Source organism: Rhinopithecus bieti, unplaced genomic scaffold (assembly GCF_001698545.2).
Source record: "Rhinopithecus bieti isolate Rb0 unplaced genomic scaffold, ASM169854v2 scaffold_26871, whole genome shotgun sequence".
Classification (NCBI taxonomy): domain Eukaryota; kingdom Metazoa; phylum Chordata; class Mammalia; order Primates; family Cercopithecidae; genus Rhinopithecus; species Rhinopithecus bieti.
Window position 1 is genome coordinate 2024260 of NW_016812402.1, and position 21402 is coordinate 2045661.

General features: G+C 39.3%; 1 protein-coding gene across 2 annotated transcripts in view; it reads left to right on the forward strand.

Moving 5' to 3' along the window:
• Window positions 1-21402, forward strand: part of SLC16A12 (solute carrier family 16 member 12) — a 96850-nt gene that overhangs the window by 50243 nt on the left and 25205 nt on the right. Inside the window, exon 2 of one of the 2 annotated variants that reach the window (XM_017896350.1) lies at window positions 20866-21111. In XM_017896350.1, coding sequence (XP_017751839.1) covers window positions 20912-21111 — 200 coding nt within the window. In that variant the 5' untranslated portion in view covers window positions 20866-20911. Of the gene's footprint in view, window positions 1-20865; window positions 21112-21402 lie in introns of those variants that run through there. The other variant, XM_017896351.1, reaches the window with a different exon arrangement.

The window sequence follows — 21402 nt, forward strand, 5'->3', positions numbered from 1 at the left end:
AAAGTCATGTACTGAAGCTATCCTCCTGCCTTAGCCTCCTAAGTAGGTGGGACTACAGGCATGTGCCACTGTACCCAGCTGATTTTGTTCATTTTAGAGGGTTATTGTAATTTATTATTATAATGGTTGGCCGGCAGTGATGTATTCAATTTGATAAGGCAGTGCTTCCAAACCTCTCTTGGGGAGGCAGACCTCAAAAATCATAATCTTTCTAAACCACATTGGAGTAAACCATGATGCTGTTACTGGCCCTGGCGACTCTGCGGTATGGCTACCAGAAGCTCTGCCCAGCTGCCTCATGAGCTGAGGGTCCTGTTATGGACTCAATGTTTGTGTTCTCACCAAATTCATATGTTGAAGCCCTAACCCTCGATGTGATGTATCTGGAGATGGGCCCTCAAAGGAAGTAATTAAGGTTGAAGGAGGCCCATAAGGGTAGGCCATGATAGGATTAGTGTCCTTAGAAAAGACGCCAGAGAACTCACACCCCCTCTCCTCCAGCACATGCACATGCACTCAAGAAAGGCCATGTGAGCACATTGCAAAAAAACAAAAAAAAAAGTGGCCATCTTCAAGCCAGGAAGGGAGCTGTCCTCAGAAACTGAATTTGCTGACACCTTAATCACGGACTTCTAGCTTCCAGAACTGAGAAAGTAAATTTCTGTTTTAGCCATCCAGTGTCTGGCATTTTGTTATAGCAACTGGAGTAGACTAATACAGATTCATGTCATGCTGGAGCCCGGCTCAGCAATTGGGAAGCTGTGGATTAGGAAGGTGTATTGATGTGTTTCCTTCTACACAAAATGGTTTTGCTCTGCTAAATTTTGTTTTTTTCTTTTTTTTTCTTGGTCTATTCTATTAGAATTTTTTATTTTTTATTTTTTATTTTTATTTAAGACAGGGTCTCACTCTTGTCACCCAGGCTGTAGTTCAGTGGTGTGATCTCATCTCATTGCAACCTCTACCTCACAGGCTCAAGGATCCTCCCACCCCAGCTTCCCTAGTAGCTGGGACTACAGGCCCATGCCACTGCGCCTGGGTAAATTTTTTGTATTTTCTGTAGAGACAGGGTCTTGCTATGTTGCCCAGGCTGTTCTCAAACTCCTTGGTTCAAGCAGTTTGCCCACCTCAGCCTCCCAAAGTGCTGGGATTATAGGCGTGAGCCATCACACCTGGCCTCTATTAGACTCTTAACTATGACTTCTCATCCTTGATTATACATTGACCGTGATACTATTTTCCACCACACTGTGATTAAAATTTATTATTGATGTATCTAAAACCCATAGCATCAAACTTGTTAGTATAGAGTACATAGTAAAAATACATTGACTACACTGGCCTTTGGAATGCTTCTAAGAATATATATTAACTTTGTACCATAGTCTGTAGCTATACTTTAGGCTTTTTTTTTTTTTTTCCGCTGTGTTCTGGAGAAATGAGAATCCAAAGTAAACTGAATTTGTACTCTTTGACACTCTATTCTAAGTGAGGAGTATGGATTTAAGACACAAATCATTAAGTACAGACTAAATTGTACTTTTCAATCTTATAGATGATTAATTATTTTTCAGAAATTCAAAACATTTATTTTCTCTGTTTGGGCTATTTCATTGAAAGATTCTAAAACTATTCAGCGTAGCTCAAGCCTTTACTTATTTTATCCTGAAAATATTAACTTGTTTTCTCCTAGCTCCTGGTGGAGACAATTTTATCATTGTCAGCATTCTCTCAAGAAGTTTATGAAAGAAAAAGAGAATGATTTCCTCATGCGAGCCTGAAATGCCATGAGAAAGAACATTGCATTCTCATTCTGTCTAGTGCAGTTGTCCTAAAGTGGACTTTTTTGTTCCATGTTATTTACTCATCAAATGTTGCATCACTTTGTAAAAGGAAAACAATTTTTGAAAATTATAGTGATAAACCATACTGGAATACATTTTTTTTTGTTTTACACACACACACACACACACTCTCTCTCTCTCTCACACACACACACACACANTTCTCATTCTGTCTAGTGCAGTTGTCCTAAAGTGGACTTTTTTGTTCCATGTTATTTACTCATCAAATGTTGCATCACTTTGTAAAAGGAAAACAATTTTTGAAAATTATAGTGATAAACCATACTGGAATACATTTTTTTTTGTTTTACACACACACACACACACACTCTCTCTCTCTCTCACACACACACACACACACATATACATGAAAAAAAAAAGTGTCAATTAGATAGTAGCCAACCTTGAAAAATTAGTTATGCAGTTTATCTATCCACCAATAGATTCTTGTTTTAGCTTTTGGGCAGATAAAAGTGAGGGGAAACTTTTAATCCATGTATGAAAGAGTAGTCCCAAAAGCAAAACTCTCAGGTATTAGTGGAATGATAAAATCTCAATAAGTTTAAATAAAGAGAGCAAACCTAAACATATATATATATATATATATAGACAAATGTCAACTATGCCAAGTATATAGACAAGCTGATGTGAACTGATGTTAACTGGAAAAGAAATAAAATGTACACACTTAGTTGCCACTATGTACAAGTGATTTTATTACTTTGTATAAAAAGAGCATGAGTATTCCAGGAAATTCAGAAAATGCAGGAAGAGCTCATTCATGATCTCACTTTCCTCATACAGCTATTTTCTATTTTGGTGCATTCATTTCTTATTTTCTCCTTATGCATATGTATTTCTACAGTTGTACTCATAGCATGTACATTTTGTGTTCTGATTTAGAGTTACTATCCCAACATAGACAGGCATTTTTGTGTGCTGCTACAGTCCTCAGAGCTGTCATTTATAGAGGCTTTTAATAGTTCAGGGATTGGACATAGCATTTGTGTACAACTTAGGAAAATCATTAAAAGGAAGGAACACAGACACAGATATTTAATATACAGATATTTGTCTGTAAAGAATTTCAGTGGAAGTTCAAAATAAAGAATCAACTAAATACTGCTTAGAAGTGAAAATTAGTTTACATGTTCAAGAAACATGGCATTTCTTGGATTTATGGTTCTGCCTCTTATTTTCGTTTTGCCAGTCTCCCTCACTGCATTTAACTCTTTAGTGTTGTCTGCATAGCATAAGGGAAAATTGACTTGGAAAGATGAAGACACTGGGTCTGTTTTCCTTTTGATACTCCAAGAAAAGAAATATGTGTACTTTCAGTTATGATGAAGATATCTATTTACTAATTTTCTAATCATGTCACTATTTGATCTAGTAACTGGTAGATGTAATAACTTAGTTAAGCATTTTTTGTACCTACTGTACGCTCCTGTATAGCTACTGTAGTGAACAGTCTCTTACTTTTTTGTTTGGAAAATTATTGAAAGAAATAAATGAAGATGAAAAATGTATTTGCTGGTATTATAAGGAAGAAAATTAGTATTTGTTAGTATGTGAATATTTAATAGGTATCAGATGCTTTTACATGTATTTTGCCATTTAACCCTCACTAAAGCTCTATTTAAAAGGAAATATTCACTGCAATGTATACAGCAGGAGAGATTCAGGAAGCTAAGTTGCATGTCAAAATCGTTGAGCTAGTAATTACCAGAGTAGAATTTTCAAGCTAGATATGTCTGACCTCATGCCAAGGGCACTGTTCCATGGGCTTCAAAATGTAATGTGGTATTCATACTTGCAACAGTTTTAATGGCCTCAAAGAGTAGTATTATAACTGGGGGTGGAGTGGGATGGCAAAACAACCCTGGAATTATTGAGAGAGGGGTGTCCTGTCCGAGGAATGTGGGTTTCTTTTTTATTTTTAAAAATCTTTCTGAGCCATGTTGTGTTACTATTTACAGCTGCATCATGACCTAAAGGGCCTTTTATAAGCCTCCTTCTCAGATGAATTCTCTTTCAGAACACTTTTCACACCCAGCCTCAGAACATATGTAAATGCCTCTACATAAAGTCTTTGAATAGGGAATGGTGATAGAGCTTCTTTTGCAGTTTATGAAGTTCTACTTGATGTAACTATTATTCTCCAACACTATCATGACATAAAAATCATGGAGGCAATCTATAACAACAACAGTAGTAACAGCTAACATTTATTTGAATGCTTACTATGGACAGGACCTATGCTGTGTGATATAATATGGGTTACCTCATTTCATTTTCTCAACAACTCCGTGTGGTAGGAATTGGGATTTGAAAGGACCAATACTAAACGTTCATATTTTCCCTAAGTTGCAAGCCAGTTTAGAGGTAGAAACAGGTATTAAACAGATGAAGATCAAAATGCCACCCTAAAGGCTAATAATACCGATAATTAAGGAATGAAGCTAAGACAACTAGCCAAGTAGGGGTGCAATACTTTGCTCATGAAAAAGAGCCAAGTTGTGGTCACTGGCAGCTCTTAAACAACCATAGGCCTCCTTGCAAGGGCATCGTCCCCTATTTTATTTATAGCACAGAATTGCAGAGGAAGATGAGCCTTTCTACAAATAGGCAGATCCCACATGAAAAAAAAAAGAGAGAGAGAGAGAAAGACTGTGAGGTGAGTGTATGTAGCGATTTCCCTCAAGGAAACAGATAAGCAACCCCTCTTATGGAGAAAAGTGAGGAGAAGGAGAAGAGCCAGGAGTGTTAACTCTACTGGAGTCCCCACCCCACAGAATCATGGAAAAGGAGGTCTTTGTCCCCAGCTGTAGGTACTAAACATGGGCCTATCCTGCAGATAAGGAATGGGGCACTGACAGCTCACTATTAGTAAGTGGCAGAGAAGTGTAAATAAAGTCAGTAAGAGGTAGAGTCAGGGCTGAACAAGCCAGGCTAGGATGGGCTCAGTTCAGGAACAAGGCAATGGAAAATAAAGATGGGAGGGCAGATGAGAGAGGAATTACAAAAAATAAGTGATAAGAGTTGGATTCACTTGTAATGAGAGTTGGGGTGGAGTCAAAATGACTCAAAACTTTTAGCATTTCTAGTTGGAAACGATGAGAGCATTAAGAAAACAGTGTTTCCAGGAGTGATTAGCCAGTGCTTTTTTGGACATGAGAGTTTGACTCTCATGCAGATTACTGGAAATTTGAGTCTGTAACTTGGGAGAAAGATCGGAAGCAGAGATGCAGGTTTTATAGTTGTCCATTTAAAGGTGATAGGTGGCTGAAACTAAGGGAGTGCTTAAGTCTGAGCAGTGAAAGAGGAGGTTGGTTTCACAGATGAGTTTCCTCTTTGAAATATGCTAAAAGATTTGAGTTGGTAGACATCAGCAACTGATCTAGTTTAAAGACAAAGCCCAGCGTGAGCTCAGGACTTGACCTCACCTTTTTACATAGCCCTAGAATGCTGCAGGGCGAGCTTATCGGTCACACTGGTATGCAACACAGTTTGTTTCCACCCTGCAGGTTCACTGTTCATCCCACTTCCACCCTGTTCTCTGACCTGGGAGGCTGAAAACATTTATGGGCTACATCAGTTGGGTTGAATCACCTCTGAGACTTGGGATGCAGGAGGAGGTGTGGCTGATGTGTTTATCTCCTTGGCTCTTTGACTGTCAGATTCTGTGAACTGACTGCTTCCCTTTAACAGGGACTTTCTACATCAACTCTCCACGATTCCAGTAACTGCTCTCCCCCTCTGGCCCCTTAAGTCTAGAGGCGGTAATAGTTTCCCACTGTTACTAGGCCCAAGGGACTCCACTTCCTTTATTAAGTTCTACCTGATGTAACTGTTATTCTCCAACACTATCATGATATAGTGTTGTCAGATTTTATTAACACTGCTCATACCTTTATAAACAATGTCTTTGTTGAAATCTTCCCTTCCCAGTTCCTTAAATAATATACCCAGTAAACCAGAAAGAACTCATGTTCTCCAAGGCACAAGTCCTACTCTTAATAAACAGAGGGACTTCATCGGGCGCTGAGGGGGGGGGGCGGCGCGTGGGAGCTGGTCTCAGAACTGAGAGGGAACAATAGACTTAGTACAAGGATTGTACATCCATATGTACATGTAATATTGGTGGACAGAATATCTTGCACAGGTACAGGATTCTTCGAATGTGTAAGTGCCTTAGTGATTCATAAGAAATTTTATTTGAAAATGTCATCAAATTTATTTTACCTATTGTCTTTATACAGATTCTTAATGAACAAATGGCTTATAGCTTATATTAAGAATATAACTATTGCTTTGTTTGGCTGAGGACATCTTGTTTTTTTTTTTTTTACAGAGTTTTGCTCTTTGCCCAGGCTGGAGTGCAATGGCACAATCTCGGCTCACAGCAACCTCCACCTCCTAGGTTCAAGTGATTTCCCTGCCTCAGCCTCCCGAGTAGCTGAGGATTACAGGCATGCACCACCACACCTGGCTAATTTTGTATTTTTAGTAGAGATGGGGTTCCTCCATCTCTGCTGGTCAGGCTGGTCTCAATCTCTTGACCTCAGGTGATCCACCCGCCTTGGCCTCCCAAAGTGTTGGGATTACAGGTGTGAGCCACTGTGCCTGGCCTGGACATCTTTTTAAATGTACAGATTGTACTAACATGCAAAGAATCGGGGAATTACTTCCAAGGACTTTGTTAAAAGTTCATCAAACTTTCTTTGGTTCTAAACTAGAGGGAGGTGGAATGAACTGGTTCAACAATAATTACTTTTATCAGGATAGGAACAAAAACAATCATCTGTATCTTGAAGGAATTTTGTAAAATCATGTCTAAATCTTTCATTTCACAGCAGAAATTCAAGTCCCCAGTCTTACAAAAAGAGTACACCACATTCTCACCCTTGGCAACACCTTGTCCTTTGTGTGACCTGCTGTGGCTCAAGCCGTGAGCAGAGTCTACAGAACACAAAAATAAACATCTCTACAGGCCTGTGGAATTTGATGGCTGGCGTAATGTGGGGCAGACTGTGGGCCGAGTGCCAGGCCCTGTAGGTGAGCCCTCCTGCGGCCCACTCTGCAAAAGCAGAAAGAAGGGGCAAACCTGCCAGTGGAATTTCTGTTTCCAACTTTGGCCTGGTCTGGGGTCAGGGCCTAGGCATGCCCTGTGTGCCCAGTGAGATAGGTTCAGTTAGGGTTCTATGACTCCAGTGCTGGGAAGGCTGGTTATGGCAGATAAAAAGATCAAAGAAAGGGTTTCTTGCTCCCATTCCTCAAGCTCCCTGTACCATTTCCCCATGTAATTTGAGAAATTATCCTGAACTGGAGAACTGGAGGGAAGTTTGTTCACTAACTGCTTATTGAGTCCCTGTTTTCTCCCAGGCATGATCCTAGGCACTAGAGATACAGTGGGGAGTGGGAGCCTCCAGGGTCCCTACTCTTAGGGATCTCACACTCTGAGTGCAGAACTGTGCTCTTCTGCCTGCACTCTTACAAACACCAGTTCTCCATAGTACTCCATGACGTGAGGGGTTAATTTCTAGCTGACTGAAATAATGGACTCATTGCCCCTCCCATTTCAACAGCATGGCAGGTGGCAGTGATTACAGAGTGAGGGAAATATTGTGGTATGGACAGCAGCACTGTTCTCAATAATAGGCTCTCTAATGATGAACAAAAAGACTCTGTGAAATGCATCTCAAACTCCCAGGTTCTCCTTTGCAGCCAAGATGCCTCCAATATAATCTGACTTAATAATGCCATACTCTGTAAGAGTACAAAATTAGAATAAAAGAGTTCTACAAAGCACTGAGTTGGACACAAAAATTTATTCATGGAACTACACAAGTATTGAGCACCAACTTTATGCCAGACACTATACCCAACTTTATACCAGAATCCTATTACTGCAGAAAATGTAGTTGGGGACAAGCTCCTGGTTATGAATTGCACATTCAACAACTCAGAAGTAAGCATTTTTCTGATGTTGCCTAGAATCAGTGGCTGTGTGGATTAGGAGCTGAAAGGGTGGGAAAGAATTTTGCTTTCTACTGTCTGCCTTGTATGTGAATCACAAGTTGTACCGTTTTCTTCCTTTCTGTAGACCAAATACCATACAAATCACTCTGCTGTTTATTCTAAGTCTTATGTAAAGTGTTCCTCTCCTCAAAGCATCACGCACAATGTAGAAGCTTTGGCAGTTTCTTTAGCAAAGGTCAGTGTTTCAGTTTAGTGCCCAAAGGTCTCTGACAAACATCCAAAAATTTCTGGTTGAAGTCAGTAATTATTTACTCCCGTTACCAGGATCTGTTTGAGGACTAAGCAGAGAGAAGCAGAAAGGAAAAATAAGCACATCAAAAAAAGCAGTGTTAGTCTCTCTTCACCTAGAACAATATATATGTATTGTCTCATGGCACATGTGTAATGTCATTGAACAATAAAAATAAATAAATCTATTTCCAGCTGAAGGCATCTCCAGGATCCAGAGGCTCTAAATGGATGAAAACAATTGGGTGCTTGGGCCAGAGACTGTGCAAGCCTAAGCAGAGAGAGAGGGGTTCCTTTAACTTCCCTCCCACGTTCAGTCCCTTTGGAACTCGAGTTTGCCCCTAGGATAGAAGTCTGTAAGGCTACCAGCTGGAACCCTTTGCTACACTGCTGTAAAGGCTGTGCAGAAAAAAATGTTGGAATTCTCTCATACTTGGAAAATTGCCCTTTAATACACGTGGTTTCCTCTCTGTTTCCCAGCCATAGGCCAGGATGTTAACTGGGGTGGGGTAGAGGTAGCTGAGGACTTCAAGGACCAGACATTTAATTCTTGTTAAGAGGGAGTAATAACATGTGAAGTGATAGGGAGCCAAACTGTCGTTTTCTGAACATCCACAAGAGGCTTACATTTAGCAACAACATTTAGCAAACACATGCCAGGCGCTGTTTAGTTGCTGGGGACACAGCATCCCACATAACAGTTATGGCTTCTACCAAGACACAGCTTGAAGGCCGAGGAGAGACGATGGTTTGCAGTGAACAAGAGCACAAGCTTTGAAGTCAGACCTGAGGTGGAATCCTGGATAGAGCATACCTTACTTTGTCCGTAAAATGCAGATTATAATACCTACCTCACAGGGTCGAGATGAAGATAACATGGAATAACATATATATAGCAGTGAATTCAGAGCCTGGTGGATTCAGTGCCCCAAATAGTAATAATCATCATTACTGTTACTACTTTATGACTTATTCTGTGTTCCAAGAGTCAGACCCTTGAGCTCTAAGTGCTGGCTGGTACCTCCGTGACATGAACGCCATGCTCTGGTGTGCGCTATTCAGAGAGAAGCTGGTTGTGTTAAATACTCTTCCTTTTCTGGTTATAATGGTTGATTTTCTTGCTTTGTGAAGGTTAGACCTCTCTGATGAGGATAAACTGCTTTCCATGTTTCTTTCAGCTGAATGGCCATTTAAAAACTAGTGATAGTTATTTATGCTTTTATTTCTTATGACTTGAGGGGGTTCTCCCTGGTGAAGGCAGAACTTATTTCATTCATTTATTAGGCATTGAGTGAGCTCTTATTCTGAACCAGGCAGTGTGTTTGAAAGTGTGGAAGAAAGGAATTTGAAGGTAAAGGGAATAGCATGTAAAAATATATAAAGCCTGAGTTTTTCAGTGAGTTGTAAGAAATTTATAGTGTAGGATAGCTGGGTGTGGTAGTGATGGGCTAGGAGCGAGGCTAATATTTGGCTAAGGAGATGGTCATATTTATGGGCAGAATGTGGCTTCTGCTGAGGACTTCAAGGACCAGCCAATCCTCAGGCCAACAGATTATGGCTGAGGACACTGAGTTTCCATGATTAGAAATACTATCTGTGTGTTCCCCTCTTGCTTCTCTACAGGGACAGGAGTGAGTGTGTAGATCAAAGAGCTTCAAATGGGACACACTAAAGGCTACAAATGTACCCTAAAAGAGTACCTCCCCACTGCAGAGACAACAGTACAGTTTATTTAGAAATTTAGAAATCTTCTCTAGTGAGTTGTGGTAGTGTTGAAACTTACTTGTAAAGCAATACAGATATGAAAAACATTACAACTTATTTGTTGCTATAATAAATTTAAACTTCTTCATAAGCCTCCATTTTAAATGAAGGCAAGAGTGGGGAGTTTATTTTGCTGCTTTTGTCCTCTCTAAAAAACCTTTGCCTATTCCCAAGTTATAAAGATCTTTTCCCTCTGTTTTCTTCTATAAGTTTTATAGTTTTCTTTTACGTTTACATCTTCTATCTATAGGTTTTGTATATAGAGTGACAATAAGACTCAAGATTCATTTTTCCCCATTTGAATAAATGTGTAGGTCTTTATCTGAACTCTCTATTCTGTTCCACTAATATAATGTGCCAATATCACACTGTTTTGATTACTCTGGTTTTAGAACAAGTCTTGAAATCAGTCAGTGTAAGTCTTCAACCTTTGTTCTTTCTTTTAAAAATATTTCGGCTTTTCTAAGTCATTTTCAGTTCCATATAAATTTTAGAATCAGCTTGTCAGTTTCTATTAAAAAAAAAAAAAAGAATGCTGAGGCCAGGTGTAGTGACTTAGGCCTGTAATCCCAGCACTTTGGGAGGCTGAGGCAGAAGGATTGCTTGAGCCCAAAAGTTTGAGACCAGCCTGAGAAACATAGTGAAACCTCATCTCTACAAAAAAAATACAAAAATTGATTAGGTGTGGTGGTATGTGCCTGTAGTCCTAGCTGTTTGGGAGGCTGAGGTAGGAGAATCACTTGAGCCCAGGAGGTCAAACCTGCAGTGAGCCCTGATAGTGCCACTGCACTCTGGCCCAGGTGACAGAGTGAGACACTGTTTCAAGAAAATAATAAAAAAGAAATAAATTTAAAAGAAAAAATACCGGCCAGGCATGGTGGCTCACACCTGTAATCCCAGCACTCTGGGAGGCCAAGGCAGGTGGATCCCTTGAGGTCAGGAGTTCAAGATCAGCCTGGCCAACATGGTGAAATTCCATCTCTACTGAAAATATAAAAATTAGCCAGGCATGGTTGTGGGCGCTTGCACTCCCAGCTACTCGAGAGGCTGAGGCAGGAGAATCGCTTGAACCTAGGAGGTGGAGGCTACAGTGAGCTGAGATCGCGCCACTGCACTCCAGCCTGGGCAACAGAGCGATACTCCATCTCAAAAAANATCCCTTGAGGTCAGGAGTTCAAGATCAGCCTGGCCAACATGGTGAAATTCCATCTCTACTGAAAATATAAAAATTAGCCAGGCATGGTTGTGGGCGCTTGCACTCCCAGCTACTCGAGAGGCTGAGGCAGGAGAATCGCTTGAACCTAGGAGGTGGAGGCTACAGTGAGCTGAGATCGCGCCACTGCACTCCAGCCTGGGCAACAGAGCGATACTCCATCTCAAAAAAAAAAAAAAAAAAAAAAAAAAAAAAAAGAAAAGAAAAGAAAAAGAAAAAAAAAAGAAATAATGCTGCTGGAATTTTGTTTGGGATTTCATTGAAACTATCAACTAACTTGGGTAGATATGACATCTTCCAAGTCTTCCAATCTATGAGCAAGATATCTCTCTTTCTCTCCTTTTAGGATTTTGTAAATTTTCTTAGTGCTGTTTCATACTTTTAGTGTAAAATAATGCACATGTTATGTTGAATCTATTTCTTAGCATTTCATTTTTTTGAAGCTACTGTAAAGTGGTATTTAAAACTTTTAATTTCTAATTATTCACTAATACAGAGAAATGCAATCAGCTACAAAGAAAAAATAATAAATTTCAACTCATCAAAAGTAATGGCTTCTGCTCTTCAAAATACACCACTAATGAATGAATAGGTAGCCACAGAGTGGGAGAAAATATTTCTAACACTTATATCCACAAATAACTTGTATCTAGAATGTATAAAGTATTCCTGTATCCCAATAATAAAAGACAGACCTCCTAGTAAAATATGGGCATAATACTTGAATAGACACTTCACAAAAAAGATATATGAATAGTTAATAATTATTGGAAAACTGGTTAATATAATTAGTCATTGGGGAAGTACAAATTAAAAGTACAATGAGATACCATTTGATATCACTAGAATGACTGAAATTAATCACACTATCAATACCAAGTATTGCCAAAGTTGTGAAGCAATTGGAACTCTAATTTAGTACTGGAAATATCACACGACCACCTTTAAAAACAGTTTGGCACCTTCTTCTAAAGTTAACATATACATTTACCCTATGATTGGGCAATTTCTTTCCTAGGGGTTTACTCAAGAGAATGAAAACATACGTCCACAAAAAGACTTGTACACTCATGTTCATAGAAGTTTTATTCATAATGTAAAACTGGAAAAAACTGCAACAATTATCAACAAATGAATGAATAAACTCATTGTAGTAACACATGCTAATATTCAACAATAAAAAGAATCAACTGCAGATACACACAACAAACTGAATGATTTCAAAACATTATCCTGAGTGAAAGAGGCCAGAAGCAAAGTAATCCATGTTGTTTGGTTCTATTTTTATGAAATTCTTGACAGAATTCTATCTTGACAGAAAGCAGTCTGTATTGACAACTAATCTTTATTGACAGAAAGCAAATCAGTGGTATTCTGGTGCTAGGGCTGGTGAATATTGATTGCAAGGGAGCATGAGGGAATGTTTGGGGATGATAAAAATGTTCTGTGTCTTGATTGTGGTGGTTGTGATTACATGAGTGATGCATTTCTCAAAACTCTGAAATGTAGGGTTAAAATGGGCATGTTTTATTGTATGTAAGTTATACCTCAATTTAAAAATGTTTAACAGTCTTTCAAATTTAGTATTTTTCATCTAAGATCAGCTTTCTTTGCATATTATTCAGCCAAATCTGAGGTTACTCTGATTATTAGGGTTGTTTCTCCCCTCTCTTGTGTTTATTCCTCCTTCTTCGTGAGTGTGTCTGGTCTAGAGGAGAGCGCATGTGTCCTTGTGGTAGTGGTCGGGGAGGTGGTTAGCATGCAGGCCCTCTGGTTGTTTTCTAAGTTCTCATTGGCCCATGCAGAGGTTTTCCTAGTATTGGTTACTGGGCATCCTGCTGGCCTCCTGAATGTCCATGTAAATTGAAACTCATCTTGGTGCTCTCTAAATGATGGCTTCTGTCCTCCTTGTGTACTTTGCTGCTGGGAGCTTATGTTTTGTATTCTCCATATGGCCAGGGCCTGGAGGAAATTCCCCACCTTTCTTGTTGTAGTTCTTAAGGGTCACCTATGGTTTCCATTTGGCTCACCACATTTGCCATGGAATCCCTCTTCCCTTTGCTATGGCCCTGGCTCTCATCTCAGCTATCTTCCATGTCTCCACTGAGAACATGGGAGAATCCCCCCATCACTTCTGTGCCATCTAGGAGGTGAAGGACTGTCTGTGGGCACTCTGTTTCTCTCTGCTTAGACAGAGGGGACTGGTGAAGTTGTGTCTTCCCACAGTTATACACGGCACACATAGCATAGGCCTCCTTACTGGCACTTCTCCCTCAGCTACCTAGGTTAAGGGAAAACTATCTCTTCACCATACCACATACCTGTCTGGGCCAAGACTTAGGGAGTGGGAGACATAGTCCCTAAGAAACCTGGGTAGCTCATCACCCTTCCTTTAAAGTCTGTTTCTCTTTCCTCTCATGGTAGGCTTGTACTTTCCCTTTCTGTGTGGTGGGAATGTCCCCTATAACACAATCCCGTGATTCCTTGTCTGTGGATGCATTTATTCTGCATGGGGCTTATGTCTCATTCCCTACAGCAATAGGCTTCTTGACTTAGCCTTAATGACATAAGGGAACATTTAAAGGAACCTGGCTTACCAGAAAGGGGTAATACATCAGAAGATTTTTTTTTAAAAATTACCTGTAGTATAGAAATATTTTAGAAATGCCTAAAAAAAAGGAGACTGGCAAATTTCATGATTCTTAAGCAATAACAAAGAGGAATTGTCTCTACCTTGAGTTATTAAGTAAACAAAAAGCAAAGTTAATTACAATTTTACTGCGAGTGCTTACCTGTACCAGTTAACATACATATTAGGGAAGATGTAGTTAGTAGTCATCTGGTTTAGAAGACAGGCATCAGTAATTCAATATCCTGATTTTATTAATGAGGAAATAGCAGCAGAAAGGAAGTGATTCATACAGGGTCACTGGGACTCAGCCCAAATGCCCACCCTTGGTATTTTTCCATCATACTCTCTCTTTTGTGGCTACAGACCAATTTATAAGGTAAGAATACAGCTGAAGGTGAAGGTGCTGGAAATAGAAGGAGTCAAGGAAGGAAAGAACAAGGGAAAGCCCAATGTTGGAGGCCTTCCAAAACAAGTGGTTCTAAGAATACTCTTCCCTTTATTCTAGTTGCTTACTGACTATAAGAAATTTGTAGGTTTTCTAGTGATAAAAGGAATCTCTTCAGAAAACTTTACTGTGGGCAACATGAAAGAGTTGTCTCACAAATGGAGTGCTTTACTGCAATGTTACTGAATGTTAGCAACAATTTTTTGCAAATGATTTTTTTTTTAAAAAAGCAAAGAGGATAAAGTGAAGTTGAGAATACATCCCAACTTACACTGTAAGGAGTAATCTTAGAAGAACATCATCATATAGTACTTCTTTCATCTCAGAAAACTTTTCTGAAGCCAGAATGGGATAGAGAATACTGTTCCATTTGATGAGTAGAATTCATCAGTGGTTGATGTCAAAATAATATGAATCGCAGGCTGATTAGTAAAACGAAGAGTTGCAAGACTATTAACTTAATAAAAGACCTGGCCATTATATTTGTCTATTATCAGGTGGGTTAATTATTTACAAGAATGCTCAGGTTAATGTTGTGGGAGAACTTCAGACTGCTTCAAAGTCTCCAGGAAACAAGGTTTGCCCTGTCTAACCTGCACATTTCTTCTGAATATGTATAAATCTATTAAATGACCTGTTTTGAAAGAAACTCACATGCGTTGTTTTGTGAACAGCCGCATACCCTTGTGATAACCTTGTCGGCTTCTCCCCCCTTCCTTTTGTCATGGTCACTCACGTGAATGGTGCTTAAGCGTTAGCATTGCTTGGACATCTTGTTGACAGAAACGCCAATAACAATTTTGAAATCTCAGAGCGAATGGACAAGCGCACCATCCAAAGTCAGCCAAAGCTACTTGCCTCCGTTTACACTCACATGCAGTGTTGTCAAGGGAGTCCCTTCACTTCTCTGAGCTTCAGTTTCACCATTGAGGAAGAGGGAAAGACAGCATTTATCTCTGAGGATGGTGAAGATCAAATGCGCTTATTCATGAGAAATTGTTACTAATAGTATTGCATACATATGGTTGCAGAGAGGCTCTTTCTCCCCACCCTGGTGTCCCATGAGGATGTTCCTTGTCCCGTGGTTTTACCCAGGTTGACTCTGTGACTTACAACAGACCTTTGTTCATCATGCTATCACCACAGCTATGTTGGGATGATTATTTAAATTTTTTATTTGGATTTATACAATTGCATTTTTGGGATATCTTATCAAATCAGTTCTTAACTTATTACATGTGGAAATGCCAAACAGAGGATGCTCACCTAAAACAAATGAAAAAGGAATCATGGGAGTTTAGCAGCAGCAAAGCAAAATTAATGATGCTTAATATTTTGTAAAGAAACAGAACATTTTATTTTGCCAGGGGCTTGTTGCCTACAGTGCGTCCACTACTGAATAATCACCTCATTTTCAATGTGCCATATCAATAAATGATAGCTATTTTCAGTCCTTGAGAAACTACAAAAGAGACTTTTGTGCTCACTGAAGGAATAGACCTGAAATATCTATTTTAAAAAATTATATGTAAAATGATATTTAACACAGTTTTGGAAATGAATAATAACTTAATCATGCCAGCTCAATTATATTTCTTTTTACATATTCTTCCTACTTTTTGTGACAATTACAAGCATACAACTTTTACAGAAGCTTTACATAGCTTCCCTCACAAAGTATACGAGGGTCTTTTCTTGGCTTTAACATTGCATCATGATGGTTTTCCATATTACAATATCATCTTCCTGTTTATAATTGTAATGAATTGCACTCTTCCATTTGTTGAACATGTCATAATTCTCCAGACACTTCCTGGTTGTTAAACATTTAGGTTGTTTCTGTTTTATGTATTATTGTTAATACAGCTATTATTTTTTGCCCATAGTGGCTTCTCTTACATTGTTTTCTTAGGATAGCCTCCCAGAAATAGAATTGCTGTTGAAAGAATGTGGATACCTTTCTAATTCATGGTCCATCACATTATGTTTCTTTTTAAAAGGGCTGTTGTGCAGCTCTGGCTGTTTCAGTCTTCTTTCATAGCCTATGGCGGCACTAAGGATGGTCCTTATACCAGATGTTTATGGACAGGTGGATTTATAGTCTTACCCTGGAAAACAACTTAACCTTGGGGTTTATTTAAATGGAAAAGCCTAAGAAGAAGCTAGGACTATACCAAGGCAGAAGTTTCTAAGTTGTGCCTTTTTTTACTGGTACAACTGATGGTATCACATCATAACACTTGGCAGCTAATTGTGTCCAACGGGTGAGTTATTCCATTGTGTGTGTTTGTCACAGGTGTAGGTAGACTCTTGAATGCTGGTTCTATCGGAATTGAGAGAAAGAGAGGGTGCTAGGCATAAAACGTACCATAAACGTGACTCACATGGCTGTTTAAAAAGCTTTGATTTATGTTAGCACAGTATGGGCAGAAGTTGAAAATCTTACTGCCTCCAGGGGCCTGGCAGGTAAAGCACACAGGAACTACACACAAATGTGTGTAGGACAGAGTGTCAGGGATAGGGTAAAGCGGAAGTGCAGGCCTTGTCTGAAAGGGGCCACTGCTGCTTGGCCCCATCTCATGGCTGCCACAAGGGAATGCAGCCCAATGTATTTTTAGAGCTTGCAGTTTTTCAAAAGAATTTGGAAATTTGGATAGTATCTGATCTTTACAAGTGCCAACTAATGTAAACATTTAAAAAACACTGTAGGCATAATGAAAGTGTCCTGAAGCTTGATTTGCTCGTTGCTGCCAGTTTGTGGGTGCTCTCATTTGACTATAGCTATGATCCTGTGAAGTAGGCCAAAGGTAATTTTTTCTACAAACAAAGAAGGCTTAGAAGTTATTGTTCAACAGTTCATGAACTGTGCCTGTCCCACTAGGATGTGAGCTTCATGAAAGCAGGGCTATTGTCTCTTTTCTGCAATGCTCATAGCCCAGCTCCTAGAATAGTTTCTGGTGCATATTGGACACTCAATAAATATTGAATTAATGAGTGATGAACAAATGAAAAGAGGTTAAATCACATGGCAAATAATATCTACATTTATGTGTCAGGTATTCCTCATGTTTTTTCTCATTTTAATATATACAACATTTTGTGAAAGTAAAATTATTACCTCCATTTCATGGGTAAGTAAACTGAGGCTCAGAGACATAAAGTAATTTGCTTGAATTCATATAACTCTTAAGATGCAGAGCCAGAACCCAGATCTTCCAACTGGGTCTTGGCTCATCAACTTTGTCCTCAAACTAGCTTCTTTCATGGTTAAGACGTGGCTGCTATAGATCCAGGTATTACATCCAGAATCTACAGGAAGAAGAGGGGCTTGTTTCTTCCTCGTATGTTTTCTTAAGAACAGAGAAACATTTCCCAGAGGCTTCTCTCCATAGCTAATTGGCTAGATACTTCCAATTCTGTGCCTCATCACTCACTGACATGGGAACGGGAGACCAATCCAAAACCATTCCCTGAACCAAGGGACTGGGCCCAGATGGCCGCTGGAGAGAGCAGCTAAGAGTTGAATCCTAACAAAGCCAGGGTTATGATGGAATAGAAGAAGGGATGGACTACCAGCTCTGACTGCTGCAGCAGGCTGTGTGTGAAAGCAAAAATACAGGTATGGTAGATCTTTTAAAATAAGAGTTTTTCCTTGAGCGTTTCATTTTGGGGAAGAAAGTAGATGACTGTTAAAGCTACTTATTCATGCCACAAAGTTATGTTTTAGAAAACCTTAATCTGAAGCTCCAGAGTGTTAGAGACACCTTTAGAGGGTTGGTTTTGCTCTGAAATTTCACAGCTGGTCAAATCAGTGACCTACAGGAATGTTTCAGGGAAATATCAAGGGTACCATTTAAAGAACTGCATTTATAGCTACGTCAGGCTGCAATTCACATCATCCTACTGGTGTGTCATCAGCAAGAATTATGTGTATAATTAGACAAAAATGTTTATGAATTTATACCAAGGAATAAGGAAATGTAGTAGAAGCAGTGCAGGGCATTGGTTAGGGCATTGGCTTGGAATCAGACCAAGGTTCATAACCCATTTCTGCTGCTTCATTATCTAAAGAATAATAAGGCAAATTACTTAATCTCTTTAACTTGAGTTTCTTTACCTATAAGATAAGGATAATAATATCTATTTTTTATGGTTCTTGTAAGGATTAAATGAGATACTGTCTGTAGTGATGCTTGCTAGTAGCTTGGCCTATGGCAAGTGCTTTGTAAACAGCAGCTCTGTATCACTGTTATTTTCACTTCGCGCCAACACCAGTATTTTGGCTATTACTCAATCCCCAGGCCAGTGTTTCGCAATATTATAATTTCCAGTAGTAACTTTTTTTTCTTTATCAATAGGTTTAGTATTTATGCCAGTATTGGTCTCCCGATACTTTTGATAGATTTATAATTTCAGTTGTACACTTAATCACCTTTGTCAGTCTCCCCAAAGTCACCAGATGGTTAACAGCATGACAATGAAGACCTGAGGCTTCAAAAGGAGCAAACCTAAGTGATGTATGTGGGAATCATTCTTGTTGCCTTAGCCTCACTACCCCTGCTCTGTATGCACTCTCTGAAATCATCAGCCACCAATTTGTTCCATCTTCAAAGATGCACGCTTACAAATTTCTGTTATGAGCCATTTTCTTGAGAAAGTTGTGGTCTTAAAGTAAATGCTTTTTATTAGGCAATTTGTTTTGCCCGTAATTTACCAGGTGGTACATAGTCTTTGTTCATCAAATAATCCACACATTGTCATAGTTGAAATGACATTTCGTTTATTAATGTTAGGATTTCTTCTGGTGATCACAATAAAATTATAAAAGCAACTGGGTAATTTGCTCAATTCTGTAGAAGAAGTAGGTGTTGAAACTTATTTTTCCTCTCAAAAAATTCATCCCTTACTGTAATTAAGAAGCCTGTTTGACAAGCCGTGGAATACCTTAAGAAGCACCTTATCTCACAGTTTCTATGGGGTCAGAATCCAGGAATAGCTTAGCTGGGTCCTAGGCTAACGGTATCACAAAGCTGCTGTCAGGGTGTCAGTGAGACTGTTCTTAACTGGAGGTTCAATTTAGGGGAAATTCTGCATCCAGGCTCACTTGAGATGTTTGCGAAAAAGTAAAAAACAAAAGACCCTGAGATCTTCATGTTTCTTGCTGTCCGTTGGAGGCTGTCCTCAGCATCTACAGCCTGCCCATGGTTCCCTGCCAAATGGCTTTCTCCTAGGTGTGCAGCATGGCAGTTTGCTTCTTCAAGGACAGTGGGAGAGCGAGAGTGGCTAGCAGGCCTGAGTCATATACAACATGACATAATTATGAGAGTCAGGTTCCATCACAGGTGCCATATTCTGTTGGGTAGAAGCAAGTCACAGGTCCCTACCATGCTCAAGGGAAGGGATTACATAAAGATGTGAACAACCAGAGCCAGGACCATAGGGGTACCTTAGAGCCTGCCCACCACAAGGAACTTTGTGTATTGTGACCACTACTGAATCCTTAGTGCCCTAAAATGGTGCCTGACACATGCTAGGGATTCAATAAATACTTACAGTTGAATGAATGAATAAATGCAGATATTACTTCTTTGAAGTATGTATTGCTAATGTTTTTTTCCCCAAGCCTGTGGCTTACCTTTTGGTTTTGTTTATTAATCACATGTTGTAATACAGAAATGTTAACTTTTAATTTAGACAAATTAACAAAATTTTTTTATCTTGGTTTATTACTTTACATCTCAGGGAGTTTTCCTATCTAGAGAACAGATAAATATTTGCCTATATTTTCACTTAGGTTTTTAACTACTTCTTCGTTTTTTTACATTTATTGATTTATCTGGAAGGTCAAGAGCTAAATGGAGAGTTGAACAGAATGTGGTAAATAATACATTTTTTTCTTCACTGATCTTTTTTTTACCTTATTTGGATTGTATTAAAATATTATATACTAGTTTCTGGGCTCTCTACTTTGTCTCATTTATTTGTCATTCTCTTCTTCAATTACACACTTAAAAATTTATAGCATTTTAAAATATGCCAAGAAGTTGCTGTCAGACTCATTCTGTATAATAATTAGGCTATGTTATAAGCTATTGTAACAGAGAGACTCCAAAATACAGAGACACAAATAAAATGGAAGCTTATTTATCTTTTGTGTAACAGTGTAGAGATGTACAGAGTCCAGAATAGGAGGGCAGGTCTCCCCAGAGTCATCTGGGGACCCAGGCTTCTTCTGTCTTGTAGCTCTGCCAGCCCCTAGACTGATGTCCTGGTCTGTGTGGTTGAAGTGGTTTCATATCAACATCCATCTTCCAGTCGGTTGGAAGAGGGTGCTGGAAGTCCTTGAAAAGTACCTCTGCCTTTGAGTTGGTGAACCAGAAGTGGCACACATGACTTCTGCTCACATCCCTTTAATGGAGACTACACTTTATTGCCACAACTACCTTCAAGAGAGGCTAGGGAAAAATGGTATCAAATAGAGTAGACATGCATTTGACTACAATTTGAGAGGGTCTATTATATTTTTTAAAAAGAAAGTATGTACCAAGGACAGCAAATAGTTTTCCCCAGTCTAGTATTCATAGTTACAAATACTCATATTTAATAGGAAAGTAATAATCATGTTTTACCAAGTGAAGAAAAATCAACCTTTGGACATAGCAATAAGATATAAATATGTCTTGATTTTTGGTTTTAGATGGCGAGTAACCCATGTGCCAGGTAGCGTTCTATGCCAACCTTGAATGCCAACAGGAAGTCACTGGACAGCAAACTCTTCCAAGATCATAACTTGGCTGTTGGAGCAACCTGGAAAAGAAGAAAAAAGAAAAACAATGACAAAAGTAAATAGAGCTCGGTCTACCTCCCCTCCAGATGGAGGCTGGGGCTGGATGATTGTGGCTGGCTGTTTCCTTGTTACCATCTGCACCCGGGCAGTCACAAGGTAGGTGGGATTTCCTTTTTGACTTATTAAGATGACCTGGCCTGTCTTTTCTTTTAAATCTGCTTCATTCTGTTTCTGAACCCATCATTGTGAAGATATGTGTGTGTGCATGTGGTGTGTGTGTATTTCCATTGACTGCTCAGGTATTGTTTCCTTTGCAAAGTATGTGATTCTCTGACACTTACGAGTCCCAGATAGTGGTCTTTTCTATCGTATCTGATATTTAAACCTGGAGTCTTAGGACAGTTTTAGGCCACTGCTGTGACTATTCCAGTCATTCATTTTCATAAG